At 33.6% G+C, this 21,046-nt stretch overlaps 1 protein-coding gene across 13 annotated transcripts in view; it reads left to right on the top strand.

The window, feature by feature from the left end:
• Positions 1–20,118, top strand: part of LOC113440428 (uncharacterized) — a 56,238-nt gene extending 36,120 nt beyond the window's left edge. For all 13 annotated transcript variants that reach the window (XM_087921285.1, XM_087921280.1, XM_087921284.1 and 10 more), the window contains 9 exons: positions 692–11,317; positions 11,544–11,695; positions 12,195–12,351; positions 14,039–14,191; positions 14,647–14,811; positions 16,578–16,675; positions 16,917–17,051; positions 18,312–18,426; positions 19,461–20,118. In XM_087921285.1, the coding sequence (XP_087777411.1) occupies positions 692–11,317; positions 11,544–11,695; positions 12,195–12,351; positions 14,039–14,191; positions 14,647–14,811; positions 16,578–16,675; positions 16,917–17,051; positions 18,312–18,426; positions 19,461–19,619 (11,760 nt within the window). In that variant the 3' untranslated portion in view covers positions 19,620–20,118. The remainder of the gene's footprint in view (positions 1–691; positions 11,318–11,543; positions 11,696–12,194; positions 12,352–14,038; positions 14,192–14,646; positions 14,812–16,577; positions 16,676–16,916; positions 17,052–18,311; positions 18,427–19,460) is intronic.
• Positions 20,119–21,046: the final 928 nt, after the last annotated feature.

The following is a 21,046-nucleotide window of genomic DNA, read 5'->3' as shown; positions in this document are numbered from 1 at the left end:
TTCTTAACTAAAGATACAATTGGTGAAGGAGCTGTGATTACTTCCTTAACCCAGGAAATTTTAACTAAATTTTAAAATTTAGACTGCATCAACACAGGGAAAGTATTGTGTGAAGTGTTAGTACTGCCTTGATAAGACCACACTTGAAATACTGCATCCAGTTTTGGAAGCTTATCAAGAGAAATCCAACCTGGAATTAAGGGCCAATTTCCTGAGAGTGAGAACAATTAATTAGTGGAATGGCTTGCCTCCAGAGGTTGTGGGTACTCTATCACTGGAGGATTTTAAGAAGAGATTGGACAGCTATTTGGAATGGTATAGACTCAGAGTAGGGCTGTCAAACTCCCGGTCCGTGGGCTGAATGTGTCACACACTGGCCATGCCCATGCCTGGTTTAGTGAAGGGGGAAAAAAATCCTGATAAGTCACGTGACGCCGCCGTGACAACATGAGTTTGACACCCTTGGTATAGGATTTCCTGCTTGAGCAGCGGGTTGGACTAGAAGATCTCCAAAGTCTCTTCCAACTTGCTATTTGTATTCTTGGTTGCCTGAAATAATTGTAAAAATGCATCGCCATCAAAAAGAGAAGATAGTAAAGGGAAAAGGTCTTACTCTTATATTGGTTGGGTTACACTACATGTCTTGGCCAATGATGAAGTAAATACTTAAATTTATCGTTTTTGTTTCTAGACTGTGAAACAAGATGCAGACATGCAGTTGATACAACAGGACCTGGAACAGACAAACGAAGAACTTGACAGACTGAACACAAGTCATTTAGAAGAAAGATCCCAACTTATTCAAGATCTGCAGAGAAGGGAAAGAGAAATTGACAACCTCAGGGAAATGTTGATTGAAAAGGACAAAGAAATTTCTGATCTTTCTTTGAATATGTCTGAGTATTCTGAACAGATCAGATGCAAAGAAGATGAAATGCGTGAGATGGAAAGAGCGCTATCCAAGGCGGAAAAGGAAGTCCAATTGTTGAAAGATATACAAACAACTGATATGAAAGATGCAAGCATAAAATTTTCAGAACTTAATGAGAAGTTAAGAACAATAGAATCAGAGCTGGCAATAGTAAAAGTTGAAAATGAAGCTAAAACCAAAGAAAATCTGGATCTTACTAAGCAAGTAAACGAAGCAAGCAAATCAATTAAAGAACTTCATTCTGAAATGAAGAATCATGATATTGCATACAGTAATCAGCTTTTGGAGTGTGAATCACAAATTAAATTGCTTAAAGAACAAATAAGTAAATCAACTGAAAAAGTGCAAGAAACAGAGATAAAATGTGGTGAGGAAATAGAGCAACTTAGAATCCAGCTTGATGAACATATCGCTGCAAAGGAGAAATTAAACAATTTGTTGCAAGAGAGAGAAAACAAAGAACAAAGTTTTGTAAATGAATTGAAATCGGTCAAAGACTTATATAATCAAGTAATAGTGGAAAGTGCTAAAAAAGATGAAGAATTGTCAAATGTATCCAGACAGCTTGCTGAACAAACTGAACACCTAGAAATTGCCAAAAAGTCTGTACAAGAAAAAACAGAGGTTATAATGTCATTAAAAGACAAGCTTAAAGCTATAGAACAGCAAAATGAGGAAGAAAAACGGAAACTTCTTAGTGAACTGGATAACAAAGAAATGGAATGGAAAAAAATAAAAGATGAGCTACAAGTGAAAGATGAAATAATGAATAAGCTGGAAATGGAAAAACAAGCTAACATCCTGACCAGTAAGCAGTTAGTAGCTGCTGTTGAACAGAAAGAAAATGATTTAGCAAGTCAGATTAAAGTGACTGAAGATCTTAGAAATGAGTTGCATGTAATGGAGAAAGAAAAGCAACAGCTGGTCAATGAGAACGAGAGTTTGTCCAAATTATTGGATGTAAAAGAATGTGAGCTGATGAAGAGTGCCCAATGTATAGAAGAAATGGAAAGTAAAATAATTGGTAGTGACAAGGAACATGAACAATTGATTTTGGAGATTAATCAGGATAGAAGAAAATTAAGAAGTAAAGTTAAAGAACTCTCCATTTTTGTGAAAGAAAAAGAAGATTTGATTACAGAGAAAGAGAAGAAGTGTGAAACGTTGGATGAACAGCTCTCAGAAAAAACTGAGTTGACAAAACAATTACATCAAGAAATACTATCATTGAACACTCAGCTGAAGGTTGCTAAAGACAGAGAATTGGCAAAAGAAGAAATGTTAAGAAAGGAAGAGTCAGAATATAGTAAAATGGTCCAACAGCTTAGTTGTGAGAAAGAAAAAGTACTATCATTGCAAAAACAAGTTCAAGACTTAGAAATGGATCTTAACGAAAAATCAAACTCTCTAGAAGAAAAAGATAGGCACCACGAAACCTTATTAAAACAAATAAAAGAAAAGCAAGCTGATATGGTAGCACTGGAGAGAGAATTAGAAAAGCTTCAAGGTATTGGTCAGCAATTATCACATCAACTTGAAGAAAAAAATGCTGCTTTATTATCTCAGGGGCTAGAGTTGGAAGAACTTCATAGGCAAATTGTTAAGAAAACTGAAGAACATGCAGCATTGAGTGATAAATTAGCATTATTAGCCAAAGAAGTAGATATTTTGAAATGTGAAAAGGAGAATACTTTGGCCTTATGTAGTACTAAGTCAGGTGAATGTGAAACTCTTCACCATCAATTAATAAAACATCAGAGTGAAACAGTATCCATTAAGCATGAAGCTCATATATTGAAATTAGAAAATGAAAAATTCAAAAGAAATATTGAAACAATTAATTCGGCATTAGTTAAAAAATGTGGAGGAGTAGCTCTCTTAAATGAACAGAATGATTATAATATTTTACCCTTTGTAGAGTATATTGATAGTTTACTAACTGAAATAGAAACATTAAAAAGTAATTTTCATGATAAACAATCTCTTCTTTCCCAGAGAGAAGCTTTAATTCAGCAGATTAAAGAAAATAAAGATTTGGAGGAAAAACAGTATTTGCAGACAATTTCAAATTTGCAAAACAAAGTTCAAACTTTAGATTGTGAAAGTGACAAATTTAAGCTAGAAATACAAGAAAAGAATGAACATTTGCAGAAACAAGCTCAGGACTTAAAATTGTTTAAAGATAAGTCTGAAGAGTCTGAGTTACTTAGATTTCAACTGTCTGAGAATATGAAAATAATTTCTGACCTCCATTGTCAGCTGAAAAATGTGACAGAAAAGATAGAAGAATTAAATAAATTAATTGCAGAAAAGGACACACTTTTAAAACAAAAGGAGGAGGAGTATGTTAATTTACAAGCACATAACTCTGAAACTTGCTGTATGCAGCAGAAAACTATAGAATCATTGATGAGTGAAGCAGCACAGTTAAAAGCAAGTATTCTTGAAAAGGAACTGTTGGTAAATAATGTTTCTTCACTTAATAATACCTTGAATGCCGAACTTCAGGATAAAAAGAATGAATATGAGACCCTGAAGAAGCAAGCTACAAATGTAGAAGAGTTAAACTTGAGTCTCAAAAAGGAAATGTTTGTTCAGGAGAAATTAATAAATGACATTAGTCAGATACTGTCAGAGAAACAGGGTTCTGCTTTGGATAATGCTAATCTTGTGAAACGAGTAAGAGAAGAATTAAAAATAAATGAAGAAAAAGATCAGTTAATTTTACAACTTCATGATCAAATTAATAAACTAACCCAACAAATTCAAAAATTACAAGACGAAGCCCAAGAAAAAGATAATGCTTTCTTATCTTTGCAGGACAAATTTGCTGTTCAGTGTGAGCAAAGAAGTGAACTCAGTGCTGTTTTGAATGAAAAAGAACAACTTATTGATGGTTTACGTAATTCTTTAAATGAGAAAGATGTTGATATGCAACTAGCAGAGAGTAATGTTCAGGCTCTTAATAATGAGGTTGAACTCCTTAGAGAAGAACTAGAAAAAAGTGCAGTGTCTCTAAAGAAACATTTGGATGGAAAAGATGAAAGCATTGCCACTAGCCATAAGCAAATTAATTCTTTGTCAGTTGAATTGGAATCTGCAAAATTAGAGCACCGGAAAGCATTGGAACAAGGTGATCAGTGGAAGCACAAATTTGAACAAAGAGAAATGGATCTACGAGTTCTACAGGAGAAACACACTGAGCAGATAAAGCATATTGAATACTTAAATTCTGAACTTAACAACATAAGTTCTAAAACCACTCAAGAATGTCACAATTATATACTTTCCATAGAAAAACTGCAACAACAGATAGATTCTTTAACAAATGATAATGCTGTTTTACAAGATAACTTTATTAAGTTGAGTGAGGAAAATAAAGAACTGGTTAAATGCCAGAACCAATTACAGCAGAAATCAAGCGAAGTAGAGGAACTTCACAAAAAAATAGAAACCAGTGAGAATGAATCACAAATACACTTAAATGCCATCTCTATGCAGTTGGAAAATGAGAGAGAACAGTTACTGATGCAGGTTAGTGCAAAGAATCAAGAGATCTCTGAGTTAAAACTGAACATTGAAAAGCTAGAACAAAATCTCCTTGGGTTAGAAAATAGGCGGGGGGTAGAACTTGATAGGGCAACTCAGCAAATCAAGATTAGTCTTGAGCAAGTAAGTAGCTTGAAAGATAATATGAAATCAAAAGATACTGAAATTCAGTCTTTGCAGCAAGAACATGAGATTATTAACAAAGAGTTATTCAAATGCCTGTCTTCATTATTAAGCAGTAGGTACTTTACCAGTAATAATGATAATGAAGCTGGTCAGCAACCAACTGAAACTAAGGCTGTGTTAGAAAAAATCTTTATTCTAATAAATAATATTCTTAGTAAAGAAGTCGAAGCAATAGAATTGCAGCAGAGATTTTTAGAGAAAGAGGAAGAAGTAAATCACTTGAATGATCAGTTGAAAAACATGCAATCTCTGTGGGAAGAAAAAATGATTGTACAGAAGAATGACTTTCAAAATATAAGAAATGCTCAGCAATCTGAGATTGAACTCTTATCGAATAGATTAAGTACTGCTGAAGAAGCTTTAGGTAAGCAACTGTTAGTTTGTGAAGAAAATGAGTTTGCGTTAACAGAAATGAAGAAGCAAGACATTTTTCTCCAGGGAAAGATAGAAAAACTAGAACAAGAACTTCAAGACAGTTGTAAAACCCTAAACAACAAATGTGAAAAAGTTGAAAAACTTTTAGAAGATCTTGAATGCAAAAATCAGATGATAGAAAACTTAAATTCAGAAACTACTCAGCAGAAAGATTTAATTGCTACTCTAAGCCAGCAATTAAAAGAAAAAGATTGCTCAGTTACTCAGATAATGGAATCTAGGTCGAATGAAATGGTTAAATTTTCAGAAGAAAAAAATGAACTATCTCTCAAATTGCAACAACTACAAGGCATGCAGAATAGTATGGCAGAAGAAGCAAATCTATTATTGCAACAGATAGAAGAACATAAGAAAAAAATTGAACTCAATCAAATTGTGTTGACCAACAAAGAAGCTACAATTAAAGATTTGTTGAATGAGAAGGAACAGACAAATGCTGCTTTGGAAAAATTAAGTCAGGAAAAGGAAACTCTGAAAAAGAAGCTTCAGGCAGCTTTGATAATAAGGAAGGATTTAAATCAGAAAATTAAGAAATTTGAAAAGAGTGATCAGGAATATTCAGAAAGAGAATATAATAAAACACAACATTTATTGGAGCAAATTGATGAATTGAGAAAGCAGTCTAAAAATCTTGAATCTCAACTTAATGAATTGAAGGAGCAATTATTAGAAAAAGATAGCAGGATAGATGACATGAGCAAAACCTTATCTTCTAAAACAACTTCTTTGGAGATGCTGCAAAAGGAGGTTATAAGACTGAAAGAAACCATTGCTGAACAAAAAACCATGTCTGATCAAAATTTAATACACCTAAATGAGAAAGATTGTTTGCTTGTGAAAATGCAATCTCTGCTATCTGAAAAAGAGAAAATTTATGCTGAGAAATACTCTCAGCTTTTGTTAACCATAGAAAATCTCAAAACTGAAGCATCAAAGAAAGAAGAAACATGCAAGGAAATGAACAGATCAGAAGCTGGTGTAAACACCGAAGAACCTTCCAGCAATGGTGCACCTTGCCCTAGTGAAATTAATCAGCTGGAGAAAGAGAAGGAACTTTTACATAAGAAAATGCAGGTACTACTTGCAGCCCGTAAAGAAAGTACTAAAACAATTCAGAAACAAAAAGAAGAGTATGCCAAATTACTAGCAAATTTTAATGAACTAACAAAAAGCTTTATGTGCATAAAGGAAGACTACAAAGCCCTCCAGATAATTCATCAAAGAAAGTGTGAAGGATTTGAATCTACTGTGTCATCATTACACACTCTGCATGAAGATTCAGAAAATACTACAACTCTACATGATGGTGAAAGCGCTAAACAAAAAACACTCGAATCAAAAGAGATGGAGAAGAAAAGTCCTGTTATGGTAGAAAAAACAGAAAGCTTAAGCAAGGTGGCAGTAAAAGAGGATGAGAATTATTACAGTCTTATGGAAGAAAAAGAAACATTGAAGAAAGAATTAAGACAGAAGTCACATGAACTTGATAGAAAGGAACATGAACTTATGAAACTGAAGTTCAGTGTTGAACAATTGGAACAACAGTATAAGCAAGATAATAACAGTATGGTGAACCAGGGAGATTATCTTCGACAACAATTGGAAACTTACAAAGATGAATGGACAGATGTTAGAGCTATTATTGAAACAATAAATGAAACAGCTATTTCCCATAAAATAAGTGATGGAGATGATCTGGAACAAATTGAAAGGTTGAAGCATGATGTTCAACAAGCCAACATACAAATTTCAGAGCAGGATGAAGAAATAAAAAAATTAAGTGATTCTCTTAATGATTTCACAGGCAAAATTGACCATGGAAAGGAAATAATGAAAGAAATTTCCCAAGTACAACAAAATTTATTGAAAAATCAAGAAGAAGCAAAACATTTAAAATTAGTGTTTGAAGATTTGAGGCAAAAACTGGATGAGTACACAAGCAACACAGAAAAATCAAACAAACAATTATTTAGCATGAAAGAGGAATTAAGAAATGCCCACGAAGAAAATAAAAAACTATCGATAGAATTAGACATGCTTCGTGAAATGGGCTTACTGGTTTCTAATACCAATGAAAATATGGTACATGACAAAAGCAGCAAGAATTCTGAAATGGCATGGTTGCATTTTGATAATGTGCAGCCAAGTAGTGTTCAGGATGCAGATATCTCTAATCCATTGCTGGATGTTTCTTACGTAGAGAAAGATTCATTAGATTTTACTTGCACAACAGGAATGACATCAGAAAGACAAAAAAATCAAGATCATCCACCATTAGAAATAACCATGGGACAAAATGTAAATGTAGAGAACTGTCAACTCCAGCAACAGAAATGTGAAGAAAAAATTGGGGACCATCTCCAAAGAAAGCTGCAAGCTGCTTTAATATCACGGAAAGAAGCTCGGAAAGAAAACAAAGTTTTAAAAGATCAAACGGAGGCACTTATGTTAGAAAACAAAGAATTAATTAATAAGACTAATGCCCTTGAACGTCTAGTGTCTGAGTTGAGCAGAGAAAAACAAGATTTGAATGAAATTTTGTGTAAAAAGGAGGTTCTTTCAACAGAAAATGTTAGTTTATTAATTGAAAATGAAAATCTAACTGCTGCGTGTGAAAGTCTGAAATCTACAATGGAAACTATAGCTCAGGAGAAAGAAGCCTTTTCTTTTCAATTAAATTCCTTAAAGGATTCTCAGACAGTTGAATTGACAAGTTGGAAAGCTAAACATAATGAATTAAAGGAAGAGTATGAATCATTACTTCAGGCCTATGAAAATGTTAGTAGTAAAATAGCAGAAATGAGGCAGATTATTGATGTCACTAGAAAAGAAAAACAGGAAGCTCTTCATAAATTAAGTTTGAAAGAGTCTGATAAACAAGAACTTCAAAAGTTGCTTCAAGAAGCAAGGGATGAAAATACCATTGTGAAAGACCAGCTAGAACAATTGGTTGAATCAAAAAGCAAGGAAATCACTGAACTATATACTGAAGCAGAAGAGCAGGCTTCTAAGCACAAATTAAGTTTGGAAGAACATAAAAAAATGATTGATGATTCTGCTCTTCAAAACAATAAGCTAATAGAAGAAAACATACGTTTAAAAGAAGTTTGTGAGACATTAAAACAAGATCTAGAAAAAAATCAGAAAGAAAATGTATCTCTTTGGGAGGATTTTAATCTAATAAAATCTGCTCTGAAAGATCTCCAAATCCAATTGGGATTGAACAAATTTGATGTATCATCTGAGATTAGTAAAAGAGACTCCTTAGCAAAATGTATTCATTTGTTAGCTGAAGAGATCTTAGAGAAAAAAGAGGAAAGTGTACATATTTTAAAACAAGAAAACAAAATTATATCAGAAAGATTAAAAGATCAAGAGACAGACAATTTATTTAAGTTAGAAAATTATTCTAAAAATTTTAATCAAGAAATAGTAAGTCTGGATGAGAAAATTAAAATATTAGAAGATGACAAATCTCTCTTACAAGAAGAATTAGAAAATGTTCAAGAAATATCTTATAAAGTAAAAAATGAAAAAGAATTTTTGGAGACTGAGTTGCTCAATCACATTAAAAAATTGGATCAAATGACAGATAGTTTGAATGCCAAGGAATTACAAATAAATGTACTCACACAGCAACTAGAAGATATAGAATCAGAGAAATCTAGCACAATTAAGGAAAAAGAAGAGCAGCAGCAAGTTATCAGAGTATTTGAAGAAAAAATAAAATCTGCTCAGAGGGACAATAATGGCACAAAGAACAAAACAAAGGAATTACAAGAGCTGCTGAAGGAAAAACAACAAGAAATTAACCAATTGCAAACAGATTCTATTAAATACCAAATAATAATTTTAGATTTGGAAAAGTCACTGAAATTGTCACAAACAAGAAATGAAAAAACTGAGAAAGATTTAAGCAATGTAGAAGAAAAACTTACTAAATCAAATGAAGAGTTGCAGAATCTAGCTGAAAAATTCTCTTTACAAAAGATCTTGTTGGATGAAGCTAATGCCGAAATAGAGAAACTAGCCATTGAAAACCTAAACAGGAGACAATATGAGAATCAAGTTGAACATGGCCTACAGAAGCTAAAAACAACTTGCCCCAAAGAATGGACAAAATTAGAAGAAAAATTCCGTATTCTTCAGCAAGAGAAAGAGGAAATCCTTGGTGAACATCATATGCAGAAAGAAGCTGACATTAGGGACTCTCAGAATAAGAACCTTCAAAATGAGTTGAATGATGATCTAGTGAGATTGGCAGCTTTTCCCTACTCTGTTCCAAGAGACAGGGACAGAGTCATTGAGAATAAACAGCAACAGACAGAGACCAGTGATAGATTAATAACATCCTTACAAGAAAAAACAGAAGTAAAAACGTCTCAAATTCAAGAATTGGAACTTAAAAGTTCTGTGTCAGAAGAAGCCAAGAGTGTAATGCAGGCTTCTGTGGATTCACACAATTTTAATGAACTTTCTCAAATAAAGGCAGAGAATATCGCTTTGTGGAATAAACTGCATATGTTGACAACTGCTCTGGCATCCAAAGAAGATGCTTTGCATGCGTTAATTAAAGAAAACACATCTCTTAACCACCTTATTAAAAACAATACTGTTGAAAAAGAGATGGAAGCACTGAAGAAAAAATTGACAAGAAAAGAACAGGAAACACAACAGCTTCTGTTAGAAAAAAGTGAAATCGAAGCTGAGTTGGAAAAGCAGCTGGCCATTTCTGATCAAATGAAGATAATGCTGAATAAGAAAAACATGGAAATTTCTGTTCTGATTTCATCAAAAGACACTGACACTTCTGGCTATCTCACTCAGATACAAACAATGCATCCACAGCAAATTTCGGAGTATGAGCAGCAGATAAAATATCTACAGATAGCCAAAGAACAGTCGGATGAAACCTGTCAGAAGATGCAAAATGAATTAAAAAATGTACAGGTGAATGTTGACAAAGCATCTCAAGACAGAGCTGAGATTGCCAGTGAAATAGATACTTTAAAGAAGGCAATGTCATCGCTTCAGAATGACAGAGATTCCCTTTTTTCTAAGCATAAATCTCTAGAGTGTGAGTACAAAGATGCTTTATCTGAGAAAGAGAAATTAATAACTGACAATGCTAATGAGACTAGAACATTGAAACAAGAAATAAGGAAGCTCTTGAATCAGATAGATGATCTTCATTCTGAAAATGCAATGCTCACTGCACAACTCCTAAAGTACAGGGAAGATCTGAATCAAGTATTGTCACTAAAAGATAACCAATTGAAAGAATTACTTACAGAAAAATTGGACTACATTAAGAGTCTTCAACAGGAAAAATTTGAACTTCTGAAAAAAATGAAAGAACTCCAACTGTCCATGAAAGTACAGGAGGAGATAACTGAATCTCTAAGACTGGAAAATGGAAAATTAACATCAAAAGTGTGTGATTTAGAGATTCTGATTGCTTCCATAAATAAAGTGCATTTGGAAGAAAATAGACTTGATCAGAAAAAAGAACCTCATATTGATTCGGGGCCTGTAGAAAGTTTAGAGCGATTACCTGCACTCCAGGAATTGGTTATCAAAGAGAAAATAAATAGAGACTGTGATGCTAGATTACTGGACAATGAAACGATTGGATTACCACAAAGGTTGCTAGAAGTCCAACTGCAGAATAAAGAACTAACATCTGAACTTGAATCTTTTGGAAAAGCTATGACAGCTCTGCAGCGTGATAGAGAGAGATTAATGGAAGATTTCAAGGTTTTTCAAAGCAAGTCTATGTCTGAACTTGCATATGAAAAAAAACAAGTGGATAACTATAAAGCTGAACTCAAAGATTTTAAATCAAGTATTCTTGGTGTGATGGAAAAAAATGCCCTTTTAAGTCAGACACTGTTAAAAACTGAAGGCAACTTCACTCTTCATCAGCTGACTGATGAATTTGGAAACCTGTGCAAGAGATTGAAAACCCAAAATCTTGAAATTAGTAGACTTTCCTCTGAGTGTGAGACTTATGTTCAACAGATGAATGCCTTTTCTAAGGCTATGGCCAGCCTTCAGGACGATCGAGATAGACTTTTGCGGGAACTTTCCAAACTGAGAGTAGCTCATGAAGCTAAACAGGGCTCAAACCCAGTTTCTATACCGTATGACTGCAACAGTGAGATTAGTTCACTTAAACATAATTTGAAGAGTCTTCAAGTGGATAGGGACAGACTGGTAAGTTGATGCCTTACAATATTATACAAAATAGAGGCCAAGGCTGCAATATTATGCACACCCAGGAATAGGTAACATCAAACACAGTGGGACTTACTTCAGAGTAGATATATATATAAGATAATTTTGTATTTTTTTTCTTTGAATACATTTAAAATTACTGGTTGAAAAAAATGTAATTATAGCAAAATATGCAAAAAAAAGTTAATGCTTTTCTCTTCCATAGACTAAAGAAGGAACTAATTCTGCAACAACTGACATCTTGAAACTGAAAGCCAAAGTAGATGAACTTGAGAGAGACTTGAACCAGACAAAAGCTTTCCAAGAAGAAGCTGAGAAAGAAAGAGCCTCTTACCATAATGAAGTAGTTGCTCTGAGGTAAAATAAATTTTAAATATTATTTATAAAAGCCCTATGATTACTTATTTCTTTTAATGTGCAAAAGGGAACAGAACTTGTGCATTACATGTATATTAGCTAGTATAGTGTACCGGTGTGTCTTTGTGTCTGTGTGTATTTTTATGGTTTGAAAGCTTAAGATACCACAATTAAAAGTTCAGAAAGAGCAACCTAAGCAGGAGGGAAAATCTCATAGTAATGTGAGAAAATGTGACATAGTGGATTGGATTGGATTGAAATTCCAGGACACATTACTGGTAACATTAGGCCAATTAATGACTGCCTGCATGGGTTCATATAACCTTTATATGAAATTTCTATGGAAAGATCAGATAGAAATATTTTAGTTGACAGGTTTTTTTCCATTGAAACATGCATCAAACCAGCCCCATGAAATTGAAACAAGAACAATCAATGTTAAGATTAGGTTCATGAAGTAGTCTAACTCTTTATTATTACCTTAATGTTGTTGCTCTAGAAAAGAAAACCACCGTCTGCTGACAGAATCTCAAGCACTTCAAAATCAATTGCAGGTATCTCTTGTAGAAAAGGAAAAGCTGGTTGCAGAACTAAAGAAAGTGCACCACGAAGTGACTCAAAGAGCTGTATCTCCTGATAGCCATTACTCAGTGAAGGTAAAACCACTACACCATCAAACAAAATAGGCAAAATATATTGTTTGCATTTTATATTAAATTTTGAATTTATATCCACATCAATTTCCAAGTCATAAAATCCTTGGAATAGAAATCTTGCATCTAAATGCACTTCCTGGGAATAAGTCAGTTGAAGAGAATAAAACTAACTGAAATGAAAATAAATAGCCTAGGAAAACCACACTTTGGAGTTGCCTGACCAAGATGTCAGTTTTCTGTACCATTAGTGTATAAAACTGGGAATATTTCCAGTCACAAAATTGATATTGTAAAGTGTGCTGCTTCAAGCCAACAATATCATAAAACTCATATTTTTTTTCATATGTTTACTGTATTATTATAAACAGCAGCAGTATAAATGCCACAATCTGTAGCTAGGCCATTTCCGACTCCAGCTCCCTTTTTCAGCCAAAACATTTCTGTTGTTCTGTTGTGCAACAACTGTATTTCTATACTACCAGATGGCACTAATGGCCAATAATGTTAGTATTGCAAAGATAAGGTTTGGAAATAGGTGTTTAAAAAAGACACACAATTCTTAATCCCTCTACCACACCATAATTCTGAGAGCACATGTTCACCCACTGTTGCCTCACACAGAACATCATGTTGGTCAGAAGGGAGATGTTTCGGCTAGCTGGTAGCAAATAGGTTCAGAATTTGAAGGCAATAATTTCAAACCAGGGATGAACTCCCTGGAATCAGCATGTAGTTGTGAAGGATCCTTCTGTGGATTTGGGAATATGCCAAAGTTCAAAGTGTCTTTCAGTTTTTGCTACCTTTTGGTACTTTTTCAAGGGAGAGAAACATGTCACTTTGTCTTTTTTATCTTAATGGCAAGTAGCAATAAAGGTAAAAGACTTGAAGTAAGAGTGATTATATGTAGTTTGAAAAGCTTGTTAAATAATCTTTTCTAAGCATAGTCTGTGTGGTATGGAGAATTTTGTAGCCAGTGATAATATTTACAATACAATGATGCAATTGGCAAAGTTTGTTAAGTAACTCTTAAGTAGGTATGGTGAAATTTATCTTACACATGCAGAGGAAAGAAAGTACAATATACCACTTCCATTTTTTCATGATGCCACTTCAGATGCTTAATGGTCTTAAAAGTCTTAATGGGACAGGCTTATATACATGGTGTCTATGTATATGGTATTCCTGTTCCATTCAATAGTGTGACAATATTATTACAGTAATGCCCACATTCCGATTCCTAAAAAAAAATGATTTACTTCTCCAGTAGGAAATATTTAACATAGCAAATGAGTTTCTGTTCAAGCTCTCATGCATTAGTTATCAACTTATATCAACATATTAGTACGTATAAAATATATATACTATATACTTTTTATAGCATGGGTACAATGCTTATAAGACAATACAATACAATCTTTATTCAAGCCCAGGTTAGTCAAGAAGCTTGATGGCATGTATATCTTAGGCACATACTATGGCATCTACTACAGAGAGTTGTAGTTATAAATACAATGTAGTGATAAATTTTCATATTTGTCTTCCTGGAAATAATGTGATAAAATTGTGGCAAGAGCAGTGGGAGAAATTCAACAGGATGCATTCAAAATTGACCTTGTATGCAATCACATTGTAGACTATGTATGAGCCAATCTAAATCACATTGTCATGCTCTTATATATTGTGCAAGGGATTAGAATCTGTTACTCTTGCTGGAAACCCAGATGTCTCTGATCAAATGAAGCATATATTAGCTGAAAGAACTCATTTACAGAGTGAACTCCAGCGTTGCTTTCAGGAGCTGCACCAGAGAGAACTGAAATTCCAACAAATAAACTCAAAGGTAAGTATGAAGATACAGCAAAACATGGTACTTGATACTTGTATATGGAACCATGGAAATTCACTCAGTAATACATTTCCATGTACTATATTAACTTCTGCTACAAGTTAGTTTGAAAAAAAAATCAGTTAGATTTTTATCATAAATATAATAAATATAATATTACATAAATATAATAAAGAAAAGTGTTCAAAATTTTAATTTCCTTCTTGCTAATGCCTTAGCACAAGCCTAAGCATGTAAGCATCTCTATTCAGGGTTTAGTAAATGGTGTGAAGCTCAGTATAGAAATAATGTGAAACTATAGACATCTGGGTATATGTGTATTCTTTCAAATAAATACACAATTTTGATTTAATGTAGAAGTTGGCTGTCTAATGATAATATTTAGATTCTTTTGGCATGTCTGGGCATATTCATGAATTTAGTCATTTATCCAATTCAAATTATTGCAGCTAATGCAGTCAGTGCAAGAAAATGCTGTATTGTCTGCTCAACTAAAAATGGTGTCCCAAACTTTACAAGATAATCAACTTCGCTATAATGACCTCCAGAATCGTTACTTGCAGCTTGAAAGGGACTATCAGGTACAAGTTGCTTCTGCTCAAGTTAACACCCAGGTAAGAAGGATTGGCAATTTTGAATAAATAGACACCAAGGAATAGTTTGCATGGAAAGTACCATAGCCTTATCCTCATAGTTAAGTTTGAATTAATGTCTGAAGATCTAGAAGTTATCAGTTTTCTGATGTGCTGTTTATCTTTATTAGTAGAAGCAAATCACTTAAGTCTTGAGACTTTAGTTCCAGTTTTTCCAAATAGAATAAATAGTTGCGGGAAGATGAAGGGATCAAAAAATGTAATTTTCTCTGCTTTCTTGAAAGAGCATATCTATATCTTATACTTTAAAAACCTAGAAGACAGTACATAGATACGGCAACAGCCTACTCAAGTCAGAAAGCTTCGGTGTTTGTGCCAGATATGCATTGTCATTCTTACATGCATACATAATCTTCATGCTGCTCTTTTTGGGGGGCAAGACGATCATGCAAAATGCAGAAACGGAATATTTGAAATACAGGTAGTTTTCAACTTACAACCATTCGTTTAACAACTGTTCGAAATTGCAACAGCACTTTTAAAAACGTGACTTACGTCCAGTCATCATACTTATGACTTTGGTAGCATCCCCAAAGTTACATGATCAAAATGTGGACGTTGGCAACCAGCTTATATTTATGATGGTTACAGCGTCCCAGGGTCATGTGAATACTATTTGCGACCATCGCAATCAGCCAGCTTCCAACAAAGCCAGTAGGGGTAGCTGGATTCACTCGGTGACCATGCGATTCACTTAATATCTGCAATGATTCACTTAACTGTGGCAAAAAGGTTGTAAAATTGGGCCCAATTCACATAATAACCTCCTTGCTTAGCGGTAGAAATTTTGGTCCCAATTGTGGCAGTAAGTTGAGGGAATACCTATAGGGAAAAAAAAAAAGTAAAGGTATAAGATAAGAAAAACAAAGAAAATACAACTAAAATCTAGTTTACCATTTAGTATTCCTCCCCATATACTATACCTATGTATTATTTTCTGACATTGAAGACAAAATCATCCTTTTATCACATCCAAATGCAACTTCATGCACTGCCTTTTTGTCCTTAAGTTTTCACTTATTTCTTTTTGAGGGTATCAGTTGCATTTAATCCCAATCTCAGTTTTTCCCTCCTCCTTGATCTATTCACAGTCCCTTCATACATTTGTTTTGTAATCCACTACCAGAAAACTCTATGATAAATGCAAGTAAGCCTCTTATGTGTAGGTAATCTTCGACTTACGACCACAATTGAGCCCAACATTTCTGTTGTTAAGTGTAGCATTTGTTAAGTGAGTTTTGCCTCATTTTACGACCTTTTTTGCCACAGTTGTCAAGTGAATCATTGCAGTTGATAAGTTAGTAACCCGTTGGTTAAGTGAATATGGTTTCTCCATTGACTTTGCTTATGAGAACGTTGCAAAAAATGATCACATAACCTTGAGACTCAGCAACAGTCATAAATGCGAACCAATTGCCAAGCATCTGAATTATGATCACATGATGATAAGGATGCTGCAAAGGCTGTAACTGTGAAAAACAGTCAGAAGTCACATTTTCAGTGTGGTTATAACTTTGAACAATCACTACAAAGAACTGTTGTAAGTTGACAACTATCCATGTTTCCTTTATTTTGGAATTAACTATAAAGAAGTGAAAATTTACTTATTTCAATAAATGTGGTGTAAGTTTAATTTTTTATTTTTATGAATGGTTTTCTCATAAATGGCATAACGGTATTGAACATCAACATCAATATTAAAATAGCATGTCATGTTACTGTTTTAGAATGACCTTCCAGTTGAAGTTCCTCCAGGAGCTCCTCAAGAAAGAGCTGCAGTTACTGTTGAAATAGATGATATGGAACTCAGCCAACTCAAGAAAAGGTTGCTATATATTTATGTGGTAGTAATAGTTGTTGCAGTAGTAAAATACGTTTTGTTGGTTAAGATGTAAATCACACTATGATATAACTTAAGGAAAGGACATTAGTTTAACTTTAAATGTTTAAAATAATTCTTAAATTGAGTAATTTTAGTATAGTAATTGAATAAAAGCACAAATAAATAAAAATAAGACTATTTTTTTTCTTATGTGTAACTTACTTCACTTGTGGGTTTGCACTAGACTGGTCGATCTGGAGGGACAACGTAATTCAGAGCAACAGACCATAATACGATTGACTGAAAGGCTCTCAGAAGAAAGAAATAGAAGAAAAGTTGCAGAAGATGCTTTGGGACTATCCGAGGAACAGATTAAAAGGTAGACATACATAGAGAGATCCTACTGAGCTTGATTTCAATAGACAAACACTTATGTCACGTTTATGAAAAACATGTTGCTACAAGACCTGGAATATACAGACATATAAAACACTTCACGGTGGACATGGCCATTTCTTTAGATTTGATTATAACCAAATTTTTTTAAAAAATGCCTCCTTGAATTATTGACTATGGGATTTCTGTACATTGTAAATATTTGGAAACAAAAATCAGTCTTACAAATACAATATGGCTGTACAACTATGGGAGTATAAGAATCCTGTAACATTCAACATTGCCCCGAGGAGTCATGTTTCAGGAAGCAATTACTAGATAAACTTCAGAACATAGATTCAAATATATTATTTTACGACTACTGAAGTGATGAAATGTGAAATGTTATTATAGCTCTATAAATAATAATATAGTTATCACTTTTGTGACTGCAATTATATTTTCTGATACTAATCCATCTAATTGCTGTATATGCTAATCTGATTGATGGAGACAGCATTGGCTCATAAGCAAATTAATATACTATTCCATATCTTTGTTTGTTTCAGTTATTTTAACAAATCTGTCCCCTTTTTATGATTGAAATTGTGATTTATTTATGTCAACTGAGGTATTTCACCAATAATGCATATTACATAAATGCATACGATTAGCTTTTGTGCAACCCAGTGTCCTAATTTTGACATGTGACATCCTGTTTGGCTTGGCGCCAAAGTTCTTGTAAGACTTTTTCTTCTAGCTCATTAACCTGTCTGAGGGAGTTCTTTTGGGAGATTCAGTCCATTTTCATGAGGTGAGGAGAGATGAGCTGGAAAACATGCTTTTTCTCCTACAGTGGTGCCTTTGGAACAGTCTTCTGGAAACTAGGCTGGTCCCTGTAAGAGAAATGTTTTATTGCCTGCTAATGTTCTTTTTATCATAGAGGTTTTATTATATTAAATTGTTATATTTGGGGGGCTTGTTTTGTTTTTGGATGATTCTTTTATTATATTTTTGTTGTAAGCCACCAGCAGTTGGAATTATTTGCCAGCATAATAATTGAAAAAGTAAAGAAAATGAATAGGACTTTAATTTAAAAAAATCTCGCCTGCTTGAAAAGTAAGAAAATCTAACATTGTGATTTGAAAAAAAAAAACCTGTCAGTATTAAGAATCATGATTCAAAGAAAAGTGTACATAAATAAATAGTTGGTTATTGCTTAAAAATTTTTGAGATCTTGAACTCTATTAACTTTTCTTTCAAGGCTTGAAATGATTACTTACAGATCATCACCCAGGGATTATGCTGTTCAGATGGAATCTGATGAGGAAAGAGAAGCTCTGGTCATCAATCCAAATGAACATATTGTAATGCAAAAGGTAAGCTCATAGGATGAAATCTCTCTCATTGACGTGAAAATAACTTACATCATACAAAAAAAGCAGAGATCATATGATGAAAATAATTTCCCATTAGACTTTGTGTCTCTAGATTCTCTTTAAATTCTTTGCTTTGCATCCAGGACTGAAATAATTCCATTATTTTAACAAAGTTCTGGTTATACTGTTTTCTCAAATGTCACTTGATCTCACCTTTCAAGAGGTGCAATATTTGAATCACTTAAAAAAACCACACACAACTATCGAAGTGCTGCTCTTTGAAATGCCATTGAATTACTAAGATGTCTATATTAAAGTGCAATCCTCTCTGTAAATATGCAAATAACTGTGGAGGTTGATTAAGACTGGAAGCTCAGTTGATCATAAAACTCAGCAGGTGTCCTTGAGCCAATAACTAGCTCGGTCTCCTAAAACTATAATAATAGTAATAAAAAAGCAAGTTTAGTTCTTGGAGAAAGAAATATGTCAAAGAAGTGGATAAAGTAACTAGAACATCTAAGGGTACAATCACTTCAGATGATATAAGACACTTAAAATTGAATGAATTCTTTCGTTGTTTAGTTTTACTGAATTTGCATGCTGATGACATGATAATATTTGGTGTGCCTTGGTGGCGCAGTGGTTAGAGTACAGTACTGCAGGCTACTTCTGCTGACTGTCGGCTGACTACAATTTGGCAGATCGAATCTCACCAGGCTCAAGGTTAGCTCAAGGTTGTGCCATCCTTCCGAGATAGATAAAAAAAGGACTGATTGTTGGGGGCAATATGCTGAGTTTGTAAGCCGCTTAGAGAGGGCTGTATAGCGCTATGAAGCAGTATATAAGTCTAAGTGCTATTGCTATTTGTGCAAGCTGTCCCGACAATTAGATCAATTATTGGATTATAAAAATTTATCAAATTTGAAAATTTTTTGCATCACAATTATTGGCTAAGTCTGTGTTTACTGAACAGATCTAATAAAGAATTTCCAGTGTATACTTTTAAACAAGGTATATTCTTTGATTGTATACAGGTAAAAGGAGGAGCACATTCTATTAGGAGATGGATTCAGGGACGAAGTATTTTCTGCTCCAAGTTGCTGACCTCACGGGCAAAATCTCGCTATCTTTTTCTTGGTTATTTGGTGATGCTACATCTTCTGGTTGTCTTATGTCTAACAGGCGTCTTATAAATGCACTGAATTTGCTGTGTGACTTATTTTGTGTGCCAATTTGAGATAATGGACTTCTCAAAAGCTACTGTAAAGCTATGCACTGGATACAGTTTATATATTTTCAGCCTAAGGTGTGGATTTCAACTTCATTAAGAAGTTTTAGATGTACGTCCAGTTGTTCCAAAGTTGATTTGAGTAGCTCTGTAACAATGGAATATTATATTTGCTAAGAAAAAACATTATCAAAACACACTACTAGAAGCTGCTGCAATTGGGATGTTTAATATATTTAGGGAATATGGAATAGCTGAACACTGTCAAATCAGTTGTAAATGCTGTCTTTTCTATATAAATTTATTTTAAGAGAGTTGAACTATACATTTGGGGAAAACTATTCTCAACTATTGGGTTTCTTTGCTTCTTGATTATAACAAGGAGTTCACAGAGTGCAATATAGGGAGGGAAAGCTGGAATCATTATGAATTTCTCAACTTTAAATAAAATCTTAAGAACTGAACTTGTCTGTTATATATTAAATGCTTACTGTAGTTTGTGCACGAGGAGATAAACAATAACTATTTTTTTTCCTAATAAAAAATAGAGAAGGCAGTTTTTGAAAATTTAAATTCTTGGAATTGGATCCAAAATAACAACTAACTATATTATTTTTTATTGTTTGCTGAGAGACATAAAGGAAGTTTTTTGTTGCATAAAAATTTATGATCTGACTAATAATTCTGATTACCTTTCATATTGAAAGGAAAAAGTGTTTGTCATAAGAAGCAATTCTAAGTATCATTTTAAGTATACTATTTTTTGCTTTATTTTTTTGTAAAAAGATAATTTTCATTACTGAAAAAGAGGAATTTTTTTCAAGAGTAATTAATCATATTATCAGGAGCTGGCACTGAAAAAAGACCAACACTCACAGATAGAATTCTTTCTTTGTATGGTAGATCCAGGTGTGCCAAAGTACATAACACCTGAAAAGTATTTAATAGGGAAAAGCCAAGGGAATACAAAGGATCATTATTGAAAAGATCTGACAACTAGCAAGTGGTCAACTTGACCTGACAACTAACTAACAGCTAAATGAAGTGCTGCCAAATTTTGAACAAAACTATGAATTGAAATAGTTGTCAGATGCAAACAATATGTATGTATGTATGTATGTATGTATGTATGTATGTATATATGTATATGTGTGTGTATATATATATATATATATATATATATATATATATGTTTTCTTAAGTTTTCGCGGATACTTACATGTATGGCATTCAGCTTTGTTCGGGTATCTGTCACAGATGAAACAGTATACAGAAGTCTGATGATGGCAGATGAGATTCTGCCGAGACGTTGCTACAACTTTAAAAGCACAACTCCAATGACGTGGGAAAATACCCAAACAAAGCTGAATGACACACCACACACACACACAC

The sequence above is a fragment of the Pseudonaja textilis genome, chromosome 1, assembly GCF_049901715.1.
Source record: "Pseudonaja textilis isolate UNSWEBS1 chromosome 1, rPseTex1.2, whole genome shotgun sequence".
Lineage (NCBI taxonomy): Eukaryota > Metazoa > Chordata > Lepidosauria > Squamata > Elapidae > Pseudonaja > Pseudonaja textilis.
The sequence above is the reverse complement of the archived record's forward strand: the minus strand, read 5'-3'. Positions and strand labels throughout refer to the sequence as shown.